We start from the raw sequence: 13,927 nt of genomic DNA, 5'->3' as shown, positions 1-13,927 counted from the left end.
TAACAAATTTGTTTGGTTGACTTGGTCCAAATGTTGATGTTTGTTTCTTAGCTACAAGCTAATAAAATTGGAATTGTCCAAATAAAGCAAAATATATTGCTGTTGTATAGTGTTAGTAATTTCCAAAATCACTCCAGTGTATTTCACTCAGGCATTGTTTAGGAGTATTTATGAAGGGTAATGTTATTACAATATTTTCATTTTGAAAATGAATGTGGAAACTATTTCTAGTGAAATTGCAACACCTTATGTTTTCTAAAGCTGTGATCATTTGGATGTCCTAAATCTAAAGAATTCTTGGATTCTTCACTTGTTCTTCCATTTGAAGTGGAAAAAAATAGTATGAATTTTTTTGGATTTTGCAGGGTGTCTGATAAGACTTCTGAATCTAAAGAAAAATAGTAGAATGTTTCTTAAGGATTTGCAGACAAATCTACCTGGTTCCTGTTTCTCCTGATCTTGTGTTTTGGAAACACTGTATTAAGGACAAATGCAATAAACTTTGAGTGACATTTGATCTTACATTGATTATATTGATTTACTACAGACAAATACAGAACATCACTTTGTTCTGCATCAAACACAAGTATTTATATTGGCTTAGAGGGAGCTGGAATCCTGGCTTGTAGTTATGCCACAGGAAGATTAATTTTACCTAAAGATTAATGTGAAACAATTCTACTTTGTCATTATCTGATGTATCTAGCAATGCTATTTGAATTAACTGAGGAGTAATCATTGCTTAAATCTCTCTGCTATGATTAAATGTAAAGAAAAAAATCCATGCAGTTATTACTTCATCCAGTTAAAATCCTGGACTGTTGCATTAGCTTCATCCTTAGTTTGAGAACATGAGATTTTAATCTCTAGCATTATGGGAAGCTTTAATCACATGTTTATTTACTATTTGTGATCTAGGAGATGTCATTGCTTCATATAGCTAAGGAGTACAGAATGTAATCTAAGGATTAGGAAAAGGCAAATCTTACTATCCATTTGACCTTGAAAATCTGATTGGATTTTCTGTGTGATCTGGCATGATTTTTCCCTAATTACCTAAAGCTTGATGTATGTGATAGATGTTGAATGAGCTGTGAAAATATGGATGCTTAAGTTCTAATGCTTAACTTTATTTCATATTCATCTTGGATTTAAATGCAAAGAAGTGACAAAAAAAACCAGAAAAATGAGAAAATGTGGCTTCAATGTAAGATAAATTTTCAGTAATTCAGTGGCTTTTTTCATTCAAAACCAAAGCCTTATAGCAGTGAATATGCATAAAGCCTTAAGTCAGTTTGATTAACTTTGGACCATATTAGGAAAAATTCTTTTATTTCATAGTGCTATGGCAATGGGCTATGGCTGTTTATTAGAAGAAAACCAGGCCATTTGACTTTAAAACAAATGGTAGAAATTGGGATCCATTTTGCAGCTTGATTGGCAGTCCTCTAGAGGTTTCAGTAGCTTCTTGAAGCAAATGGAAAGTTGAATAGACAATGAAAGTTAAAGAATAAAAATGATTGTTCTTAAAATGGTCAATAAAAAGTATGTAGTCATGTAGAGTAGGAAAACCGATGTTCAGAGTAATGAACAGATTTGTTTTAATATTTACTTTGGCCACTTTAAGTTGAGTGATTATTAGAACAAGAAGGAAATATTCTTTTTATGACTCTTTAATGTTTTTTGTGTTAAGTAAATCAAAATACTGTAGAATGATGAGTATATCCAGCATTAATCAAGTTGCAGTTAAATTCGTCAAATACTGAATTGAAATAACTTACGTAAGCTAAAATACTTAGGAAATGCAAACAAGTGTATTGATCTTCTAAGAAATTTATGCAGCTGGCTCATCTGAGGAATGTTACTGCAATGTTGTTAGAACTCTGCTCTTAACTCTTCAAATACACTTTAACCTTGACAAGTCCTTGTGAGACATCAATGTTCCTGAAACAAAACTCACTTTCAGGTTTATTTCTTGGCAGTTTCTAAGAAGGTCTTCAAACTACTTTTTATTCATAAAATTGTCATTCTAATTTGGAATTCCTTATTACTTCAGAAATGGAATTTTTATGAAATGCAATTTTCAGGTGGGCAAGGGGATTGCGGTGTATGTAGTTGTGTACAGTAGTGTATGACTCAACAGGAGAAATCAAATTTTTGGCTTTACCAGTTCATAAAAATATAGTGGGCTTTGTTAAAGGTACTTTTATTTTGTAGTTTAGATTATTTCAGAACAAAGTCCTTTACTTGTATCAGTCTAATTACCAGGAGTCTTCACTGATCTATTCTCAAATACTACAGTACAGTGCATTAATTTTTAATCTTGAATAGAGTTGAACTGTGCACTTCTGATTTTCTGAACAAATTCTAGTCCTAACATTTAAAGTCAATACTAACTGAAATCATTAAATTTTGTTGTAACTGCATTTGCTTCAGTAATAACAAAGTGGATATATTTTAATAAATTAATATTTGGTATGTCTTGGTATAAAATGTTGCTGAACAGCATACTTCTGATCACAGCTTTGTGTATTTATACTAGTAATAGTGTATACCAACAGCAGCCTTAAAAATCAGTGTCATGTTTCTGGTTTTACTCATAAAATGTACAAACCTCTAAGTATCTAGTTTTCCAAGAGAAACCAAAGAGCTGTATCATAACTGCCTTTGTTATATCAGGAATCAGGGGTGTTAAAAGTAGTTTATTTGTATCTGGGTGGCTGTGATAGTACTACACTTCTCTGTCTCAATGTGATATTCAGAAACTGACTTCTAAAAAATACCAGTCACCTGCTTTGAGTGGGAACATCATGACCTATAAAATTTCAGTCTTAATTTCATCTGGAAATGAATTTCAGTGGCACTTTGGATGACTTAATTACCCATACTTCTCTAGTCCATGAAGTGGTGTCTAAAAACATCTGAATTTCACTTTTACTTGGATTCAGCTGTTAAAATATGTTCCTGAGTAGTTATCAGCTTGTGGGCTGAGGGATTTGAAGTTTTTTCTGAGCATGCTGCAACTTAAATGACACTTTAGAGGAAGATTGCTGTACAGACTAGGACTCAAGATTGTTTACATTACTAGAATCCATATGAATCAAACTTCCTAGGGACTTGCCAAGAAGATTTGAAAGGATGTTGTTTCAGAAGCCTTTAGGTAGTCTGAGGCTAGTTTGGCTTGCTTAGTTCTTCAGTCACTGAACACTAGCTTGAATAAATGCAATTGTATTTCCTGTTCTGTGCTACTAAGGCAAAAACTTGCATAACACTGGAGTTTCAGTTATTTGGGAAAGATGTTAGCATCATCATTTTTGTGGTAAATGGGAATGGACTGGTATTAAACAAAGCTGTAATCATGCATGGATTTTTTCAGTAGTAACAAATGTGTTGCTTTACTACTCCTTCTGACTAAGTTGACTTTTAAAGTGCATTTCAGGGATACTTTCTTCTACATTTTTGAGTTTCTTTGCACTCAAATTTTTGTTACTGTCTTCTGTTGACATAACATCACATTTCCACTACAGAAACTTCAAGGTATTGATAAATTTCACTAATTTCTGCAGGTTAAATAGAGTAGAAGAGTTTTGTGAAAAGCTAACAAGATATTTGAAGATTTGGGCGGACAAATGCTAGATGTCCGTAGAACCTACTGTTGTGCTTCTGAAATTGATTGGATTTTGGAATGTCCTGTGCTAACATGTTTAACACAGCAACTCACAACATGCTGGACTCCAGTCCAGCAAAGGGTTCAAGCAGTGCTTCATTTTTAGTCTCCTTTTATGTTCAAGTTTCCCCACCAATGAAGCTAAATCTGCTATTTTTCATTAGCACACTGGAGGGTCAATATTTGGAGAGAATTACATACAGAACTGATTCTTGATTATAATTCTCTAGACTGAGTAGTCATGCAGCCTGAGTTTTTGTGTTGTCATTGATATAACACTAATATCAGATTTTTAGGTGATCTATGGGCCTCAATTACATTCCTAAAATTTTGAAAGATTGATTTGACATTTGCTCATAAGTGCACTGTAGACAACCACCATTAAAACTCCATACTTTGTTTATAGTATAGAGGAATAAAATAGTCAAGTATTAAATTATGCTCTAAGTTTTCAAATTTAAAAGCGAATAAAGTTATCTAAGAATTTTTACTGCTTGAGTTGTAAAATGTATCTTAAGCATTAAGTTAAGTTAGCATTTAAAATGCTTGCAATGCTAATTCATGGTGCTGATATGAACATAAATATTAAAATAGACTGAACAAGCAAAATGTGGTTATCCTATTGGCTTATGTAACTAATTGTAAGTATTAATTACACAATATGTTGTATTATGCAATATAGTATTAGTTTTAAAGGTTATAATTTATGCTGACTTTGAAGATTCTCAGCTTTTAGATTATGTTAAACTGAGAAAATAACTAACTTTTTTCCTTCAACAGAAATTGAAAAATTCCAAAAAGGGGAAGGGAAGGAAGAAGAAAAGTATATTGATGTAGTCATCAATAAAAATATGAAGCTGGGACAAAAAGTTTTGATTCCGGTAAAACAATTCCCTAAGGTAAGCTCAATCTTCATACTTGATAAATATAAGTGCTTATGAAAGATATTCCACTAATACCTTAACTAGTTTAACTGTTATACTTAAAACTATTAATCATCTCTGTTCTGCAGCCTGTTCTGTGGAAGTTCTAAGGTAGGAGTAGTTTTTGTTGGAATAAATGTGCAGGAAAGTAGTGCTTGTCACAAACAATAGTATGTTGAGAACAAATGATAAATCAATTGTATTTTCAGGATAGCAGGATCCTTCTCTTCAGAACAGCAAGAGAAATGGAATATATTTAAATTTACTCTGTTGCCAGGCTTTGAAACTTTCTTATTGTAGATAGAGAAGTGCAGCTTAAAATGTTCCATTAAAGGAAACTTGCTGTGTAAATTTTTCCTTCTCATCCTCTTAAGTTTCAACCATTGTTAGTTCAACCATTGTTAGTCTTGAATTAGTTATAGCTACACTCCTAAATTATGCAGTATATTCTGGAGGGGCAGGGACTGTTTTGTTAATATCCTTGACCACCATTAATTCTTAACACTTCTTTACTGCCAAGTATTATCCTGCACTAAAATATTGCTACCTGGAAGCATTTATTCAACATTCAATAGGCTGTGGAACTTTATTCCTTTGGTTCCCTTTAAATTTTAAGGCTAATATTATGAGAATCAAATTAGCATTTTTTTCACTTGAAATGGCTTTTTCTTCCTATTAGAAATTTCAAGACTGTTTCTGTTTCTACTCATGGAAGAAAAGATTTCCTTTCTTCTTTCCTCTATTTCTTCAGGAAGACTTCTTTAAATATTTTTCCACACTGTCAGTGTTTTCCTCACACTGTGCTGGGTAACTTGCAGGGATTGCTTTACTGCTGTTCAAAGTTTCATGAAGTACTGCTTCGGTGAATTCAGGATTGTATACCACTTATATGTGGGCACCTCTTTGGAACCCTGGCTTAAGTCATCTTTATCATTGGGAAGAGCAATGTACAAACATAGAGAAACGTAAAGATGGGAGGGTAAAATATAGGGGAAGTTTACATGGTCCGTGTTTGTAATCAGGATGTTTTTCTTACAGATGTTGATACTTGAACTCAAGGGAAAAACAGGCAAAATGGATATTAAGAGGGAAAACAGGGCCTTTAGAAAGATGCTTCTGCTTCTTTACGTAGTGTCAACTTTCATTAAAGGACTAAACACTGAAATTCTTATTTAGAATAGCTAGTAGGAAAGCCCTTGCCCTCTGGTGAATGGGCAGGTATGCTCTGCTGTGTGCTCAGTAGTTCTGGTCCATGGAGACAAACTTTGAGCTGTATTAAAATTTGGTATATGCTATGGAAAGAAACCTGAATTTATATCCAGATAGAACTTTGATGTAATCCTGTATGTCTCTGTTTAGACCACTAGGTTCCAGGGAGCACAGAGTACAACTGTTGTGTAAAATAAACATGCCATGTGAGTTCCTGTCTCCACTAGGACTTTCTCCACAGAAAAGCAGAATAATATCTCTACTTGCACAAACTTCCCTTCTGCCAGAGTGAATAAAATCCTAGGTATTTTCTATTTAAGAATATTTTTACCCCAATATAGGGGGTTCAATTTTCAGAAAATTGCATTTTATTATAGATGGATATTTAGTTTAAAGCTTACTCATTAAAAATTCTGGATAGTCAAAAGGCATTAAATTTCTCACTGTATAAGAATAGTCTGGGAGGTGAGTATGAAGTCAGACTTATCACAGGTACTCTAGATCTTTGAAAAACACCCACCCTAAAGCACAAGCAGTCACTGCAGTTTCATAGAATCGTAGAATGGTTTGGGTTGGAAGGGACCTTAAAGATCATCTAGTTCTAACTAATAAATTTAAATACACTGTATGAAGTGACATAGCTTCAACATGGCAAACTGAGAGCCTTATCCTGGAATACTGTAGTCTGCAGTGAGTGATGTGAGTTTTGAATGCCTGTATGCAGGGGAACAAAGTCAGTTTGGATCCTAATGTTTGCTCTGAAGGCTAATCTTCCTGTTAGGTGTGTTCAGAGGAGGGCTCAAAAATTAGGGATGCTCTTCCAAGTCTTTTGGGGTAAATAAGGAATTATGCCAGTCATCTTGGTATCACTGAGCTGTATTCAGATTCTGTAGAACTTAAGCAGAAAGTATTATGTGATGCTTACATGAAGCATCATTTCATGCTTTATAAATGCTTTATCCCTCTATGCTCTTCTGTGCATGTATGCAGTTTCCTAGACCATTTTGCCTACAAGAGGTGTTAGTATTAGTGTAAATGTGTCATTTGTAGAAGATTACCAGGTGACAGTTCCTCAAAAATGGTTAAAAGATTTGGTTCTGACTTAAGAGCAATTTTCTCCTTCCTACTGATGAGGATTGACAAATGATTCAGAAGAATGAAACTTAAGTCTTAATATGGATGAAATCTGTGCAAGAAGCTCTTCATCTAAATATTGAATTTAGAGCAGTTCTAGCAAGCAGGCATCTGTTTCTGTGTCTGCAGTCCACACCAATGTGGTTATATTGCTGATCTTCAGCAAAAAGATACTTCCAGTCTTTCAGGAGCTACAGTCTTTTTGGTGTTAGTGAATTGAGAATCTGCTGTTTGAAGCTGACCAAATCACTACAATAATTGATAAATCTGTCAAGTTAGCATTGGGTACCAGTTTGGGTTGAATCTGACAAACTTGGGTATCCAGAAAGTGGTAAGGAAAACCAAAGTTTGTTTCAACTTTATGAATAAATACTGCTTCCCCAAATAAATGATCCTGCTTTTAAACAGGATTGAAAAAACAAGTTACTAAAGTCAAGTCCTTAAAAGGGTTTAATATCTGAAAATGAAACTAACTACAAATGTAAGTGATTTTTCTAGCAGAAAGTATTCTGTTTATATTTGCCAGTGATGACTCTGGCAAGCAAAGATGTCTCTGCTCTTTAGATATATAGATAGGATTAATGAAATATCAATTGTAATTTTTTAATAAATGTGGTCTCTGGACCAAAACAGCCCACCAGTGCACTACCCCATTCAAACAGCTTACTGGACCTGACACATGGTTCACTAAGTTTCCTTTAAGTATTTCATTGTCCTTTCCCTCTTTAAAACTTCTCCCTAACTCTGACTCCTTGAATAAATCATAATAGCCTCAACACGGGTCAGGCAGTCCTAGCTCTGATCCGATCAGCCTGGCATTGCAATGCCTGCTCGCATTACCTGTCTTAGATATATTCTCATGGGCTCATAGTTGGGTCCTGTGCAAATTCAGCCTTGTTACCTCTGACAGCCCTGGAGGGTGACAGGTTAACTGCAGCAGAGAGCTATTCAGCTGAAGTTCAGAGCAGCTGGGTTTCTGTTGGAAAAGAATTTGGTAGACTGCAGATTGAAAATGGGTATTTTACTTTTTTGGGCATCTTTGCTCTCCACGAAAAAGCCTTAAGAGTTTCTGGTCTTCTGTTTAGTGCACAAACAGTTGGCATCTGTGGTGATGTGCTTAACTTGCCTCCTACCTAACTGCTCTTGGTTGCTTCTGTGGTGCTACGCATTTATATCCTTTAGCTGGGACCTCTTGTCTTGCTTAAACCTTGTCAGTGTTAACAGGCCTAATAGCTCATGCTAGAGCTAGTTGGCCTAAATGGTTTTTTGTCTGGACCTTGATAAGTGATAGAATAATCAAGACAGCCTGAATTTTGTCTGCTTTCTGAAATAATTTAAGATAGTGCCAGGAATTATGTTCAGTTTCTACTTGAGGCTGGTTGTGCATTTGAATTAACTTAATTTGTGTTCTTTAGACTCCTGTACACATTTAAAAAGCAATAATGTCTTGAATGTGATGACAGTCTTGGTAAGACAAAACCTTGTGGAAACTCTACTACAGATTGCAGGTCCAGTCAAGTCTTTTCAAAATACAATTGTGTACAATCTTGTTATGAATTTTCAGGTTGGTCCAGCTCTACAGATCCCTCTGAGAAGTCTGAATTGCTGCGATATGGAAATCTGAGGTATTTAGGTGAGGCTTGAATATGCTTTGGCAATGCTGTCTGCAATCCTGTTGTAACTCGGACACATGCTAAAAGCAAGAATTAGAGAGGTTAGGGCTTTTCTGCAACCTTGTAGGAAAAGGGTCAACTTTTTGAGGTAGCATTCAGTTCTAAATCGAGTTACCTATAGGTAGGAGTCCATGTGGATGCTGGATGTCTATACTGCAGTTAATGGAATGAGATCTTGTCAGCTTAGGCAATGGAGTTCAAGGTGATTTAATACACCTTGCTATGTGATCAGCTGAATACCTCAACTGACTCCAGGTCAAATGTGAATGTGACCCTTAAACCTGTACTTGTGTTGCATTTCATGCTTGAAAATAATCTTCAAACTTGCACAGACTTAGAGATAAAAGCAGAAAAAGTGAGCTGGCCATGGAAGGTCATGATGTGGTTGTCTTGGTGAAGGGATTCTCTGGATCTATACTAATGCTGCTATGAAATGCCAGCATGTGTGGAAGGTATTTTGTAGCTTAAATATGTATGTATGAGGCAGGAGGGTGTTATCCCCTCCCATGCATTTAATGAATATGCATTGTGAAGTAGTTTAGTCTCAGGTATCTGATTTTGCTTTGACAGTTTAGTGAGCTTGTGTTCTGAATTCAGAGAATAAATAGCTCCCATGGATCATAAATGGAATGATGATGGCTTTCCATGAGATGGATCAAAACTATGGGAACAATTATTTCCATTTTGTGACAGGCCACTGTTTTAAAAATTGCTCATGGAACTATACTTAAATACTGCGTGAATCTCAGAAGTAGATAAGAAACGGTTTGTTGTTCCCTGAAGTGATACTTTAAATATTTAATTCTTAAAAGTTACTGACTTAAACTGGTATCTCTAAGTCTTTTAGATATTTTTACTTGTTGAGCTATTTTAAAATATAATTGTCATATACAATATATCTGCAGTTATTATGTAAAGTCATAGAAGGATTAATATTTTAATCACATGATTAATTAGAAAACAATTTTTTATAATAGCTCTAAGGATTTCTTAGTGTAGAAATGAGAATGTGGCTGTATAATAAGTGACATGGAAGAACAAGCATCAAATACCAGGGATAACTTTTGAGTAACTTTATAGTAATTGACCAATTTTTTTTGTTAATAAATGTTTAAAGATGTACTACTGTGTTGGGTGAAGGAGGGAGTAATTTGTGGTACAATGTAGATGCTCAAAATACTAGCTTTCTATAGAGAGCTAAATTTTCTTGAAATGAGTAAGAAAAATCTTGAAATTTTCCTGGTTTCTGGTCATTGTAGGGAAAAGTGCTCTAAATCTTAATTTATTTTTATTTTTTCTAGTGACCCTATCACAGAGGAACCATTGCAGAAAATTAATATGCCAAGAAAGTTTTCTATGGCTTTAAATGACAATGGCTTGCTTAGAGCTTTACAGGAAAGCATTTGGTCAAGTGTTTATACTTTCACTAATATTTTAAGCTGGATGAACTGTTCCCAGCAGACTTGTCTTGATGGGGATAAACAAGGATTACGTTTTCTATTATATCCTCCTTTATGTAATATATACATTTAAAAATGCTGTAACATGGGCATTAATTCCTTTTGCTGGAATTCATATAGTAGATCAAATGCTTATGAACAGAATGTCATGCTTGTATATTCTTTAGCTGTGTTTTCTCCAGAACTGTTTTCAAGGAATAGTTTCAAGCAGTGATCTGATAAAGAAATAAATATCTAGATAACTGTTACATTCATTCTGACTTGGGGATTCTGAAGAAATGGGTGTTAAACAGCGATGTCCATAATCTCCATTGTACTATATCTACAAAAATGCTTCTTAAAATGAAGGTTTATGAATATCTAGAGAGGAAATAATTTTCAAGCAAAAACCTGATTAATTTTTTCTGTTTCTATTGGGATTGATTTTTTCTATTAAAATGTATTTTCAATTGGAGGTTTTCTGTTATACAGCACTTGAAGGTAATCTGGAAAAGGGAAACAAATGCATGCTTTCAGTATAGTTAACCAATATTTGTGGGCTAGTAGACACCATGGCCAAGGTATAGAATCCCACATCTGATAAATTTGAGAAGCTATTGTACTTCATGGTGTATCTTTACTCAAAGTAAACCAGAGGTGTAGATATAGGAAGATGGGTTTTCAGTGATCAGGGGTTTTTGGGAATAACACCTCTTAAATCTTGCATCCTTTTGCTCAAATGAATGTATATCTGGTGCTACTTTGCAATGATATAAGACTACAGAATGTATCATTTATCACAACTGGAGTGTTATTTGGCTTGAAGTGTAGTTGGCGTAACAATTTTTCCCCATCTTCAATTGTTTCCTTTCAGGTCTGTTAATCTGAATTTTTATACTGTTTTTGCAAAGATGCCTTAAATGTTTTGCTGTAATTTTGTTTGAGGTACCATATTTGGCCTATCCTTCAGAGCTGGTCTAGAAGCAACTTTGAGTTGGGGACTTCATCTTCTATTTTATATACACTCATCCATAAGATCCTGATTCTTACCAAAGACATCAGAAGTTGTCTTAATGTATAGACAATCCTTGATTTAACGTAGGTGATTCATGCAGTTTAGAATAATGTTGATGGCTGGCTCTTCAGAGTTCAGCTATCATGTAGAACTGAATACGGCAATAGCTTTCAGACCAGCTTGTGCCGGAAAGCAGTGTGAGTGCTTTAATACAATGTTAAGCTGAAGCTGCTGAATTTGAGGACGATTTGGGGTATTTATGGCAGTTTGGATATGATTGTGCTGTACTGGGGAGAAGGGTGAGTGAAGAGGGGAGTTTGGCATGTCTGAGCCAGAACTAGTGAATGACTGATCTGACTTACATGGAGCTGCTCAGATGTCTTTTTGTTACTACCAGTGCCTCTAATTCAGATGCTTTAAGCTTATGTTCAGTACCAGACCTGAACTTGGTTTTTGGTTTTGTGCTCTTGGGCAAATGAACTCTAGGAATGTGAGGTGTGTGTAAGAGCTAGCTTGGATCTGCCAGGCTTATTTGGTTTTGATTTGCCAGCAGATAAGCTGTATTTAAGTTTGTAATGAAAACTTGTGTCTTACTGTGGCAGTTTTGTACTTTTAGGTTTGAGTCCTGCTACTCCTTGATTACTGGGGATAAAGTGTATAATTAATGATAGTAGCTTCATGGTTGATATCTTTTTGAGGTATTTCAGAGATAAACACTCAAACTTTTGCTGATCAGATGTTTCCAATTTGATGCAAAAGGGAAATAAACCAATAGTTTGAAGAAAATCAGTACCTTTTGAAAGTAAATAATATTTTTACTACTGAAAGGATTCATTCAATATAAGTTTTATTCATGGAATAATCAACAGAAATGTTCCAAAGGTTTTTAGCTTTGTTACAGTGGAGCAAAAAGGCTTTGGGACTGCATTGTAAGGCATTGTAACCTTCACTGTTTGTCTTCAAGCTAGATCTAGAAGTATGGGCTTTCAAATCAGCAGGATTTCAGACTTGTAGCACAGGTTTCTCATGCTTCAGACTTGTCAAATCTAATATTTGGAGCCTCAGTGTGCAGGAAAGAATAGTTCAGTGCATCTCAGGATACAGCTAATACATTTTCATGTCATTAAATGTGTTGACTAGAACACGTCATCTGTGCAGCTACTTGTATAGCTACCATGATTTCTAGCTTCAATGCTAGAGATCTTTTGGTGGTATTAGTTTTGTAGGTCAAGTTTTAGATATACAGAACATATTAAACTATTTGGCTTTAAAATAAACAATACAGCTGGAATAAACAGTTGTGCTTTGGAACAGCCAAGTCCTCTCTGAGCTCCGAAGCCTAGTTACTTTTACTAATACAAAGTGGATTTCACTTTTGTTGCAGATATGCACTTCGGTTCGTTATGATTTGTAGTTTGTGTTTTAATTCAGGTAGCTGTTTGTTCCAGTTAGGAAATGATACTCAGAACCATGCATTGTGTAGTTAAATGCTTTCCTACTCCTAAATTTCAGTCAAAAATTCTGGGTAAAATTTCATCTGAATATTTTAACTAAGATTACTGCTAGAAATTTAGACTATATCAGACTGTAAGTACTCAACATTCTGAAATAATTTCAGCATACTTCACTGTAAATGAAAAATCTTTTAAATGTATGCAGTGTTTATTTTTGTTCCTAATAACTTACAAGGCTATTTTAAAGTAAACATAAGTAATGTTAAATAATGCTTGAAAAATTGATGTAGTATTCCACTACATGAAAGCTTTCATTTGAGCTTGACTCTGAACTCCCTGTTCATAAGTAATGATCCTTTATTTAAGGATACTGACAAGGGATTATTGACTTCTGGATGTTGAGACTTGTTATGAATTATTTGAGATTGTACAACTGCAAGGAAAGCATTCAGTAATAATAAAATCAGAAGTCCAAGTTAGAAGAGACCTTTAGAGACCATCTGTTTCAACCTCCTGTTGAAATCATGGCTGTAAATTAGATTACACAGGGCCTCATCAGTGGCCCAAATTCCTGAATATTCTCAGCAAAGGAGACTTCCACTGTTTTCCTGGGAAACCTATTTCTGACAAATGTTTTCTTTGACTGTATCTTAGGACCTAGAAGAGGAAAAATGGAATATATCTAATAAAAAAACCTTAAATTGCCTGAGGATTTCTTGAGATTTGGCTTGATAATTTCAGAGAAGACTAGTTCATATAGGGCCTTAAAACTAATAGTTTCTGTAGACTGTAGTTATCCATAAGCAATTGTATCTTGGTTCTAATTCAGGTTTGCATTGGGAATTCAGCTTGCAAGGACTAAGGAGAATAAAATTATATTTTTGTATTTAGGCTTGTAATTCTTGCATTTTTGTCTAAAGTGAAGTAGATGCACTGGAACTGTAGGTTTCCTGCATTGCATGGTGACTGCAGCTGGGCCTTGTTTCCATCAGCACTTCCTGTGTAGCAACAAAGGGTTTTGTTTGAGCTGCTACTACCCTGTTTTCAAATTCTTCCAGGGAGATCAAAGAAGCCCACCTTGGCCCCTTAATGACAGTAAAAGGAACAGTCAAAGAACTTACAAACTGTTTCATAAACTTCATAAAGCCTCCTTCACTGACCTTAGTGTCTGCAGGGCTGTTTCAATTTTTTCACTCCTCCCTCACAGCATTGTCACAGAAATTTTTACCCTTAAATATTTGATCAGAGGTGCTACCAGTGTCACTGATGGCCTCAGCTTTGGCCAACAGTGGGCCTCTTTTGGAGCTGGCTCTGTCTGACATGGGGGCAGCTCCACCCCTGTATCCCCCTGCTACCAAAACCTTGTCATGTAAATCCAATACAGGAATCAATTGTTACTTCCTGAAAGTATTT

At 35.1% G+C, this 13,927-nt stretch overlaps 1 protein-coding gene across 4 annotated transcripts in view; it reads left to right on the top strand.

The window, feature by feature from the left end:
* The window catches only part of KHDRBS3 (KH RNA binding domain containing, signal transduction associated 3), a 97,446-nt gene that overhangs the window by 23,131 nt on the left and 60,388 nt on the right, over positions 1–13,927 (top strand). For all 4 annotated transcript variants that reach the window (XR_008575929.1, XM_054817253.1, XM_054817250.1 and 1 more), the window contains exon 2: positions 4,448–4,566. Coding sequence is in view for 3 of the 4 variants with exons in the window: in XM_054817253.1 (XP_054673228.1) it covers positions 4,448–4,566 (119 nt within the window). In the remaining variant the exon portion in view is untranslated. The remainder of the gene's footprint in view (positions 1–4,447; positions 4,567–13,927) is intronic.

Source organism: Grus americana, chromosome 2, assembly GCF_028858705.1.
Source record: "Grus americana isolate bGruAme1 chromosome 2, bGruAme1.mat, whole genome shotgun sequence".
NCBI classification, from domain to species: domain Eukaryota; kingdom Metazoa; phylum Chordata; class Aves; order Gruiformes; family Gruidae; genus Grus; species Grus americana.
The sequence above is the reverse complement of the archived record's forward strand: the minus strand, read 5'-3'. Positions and strand labels throughout refer to the sequence as shown.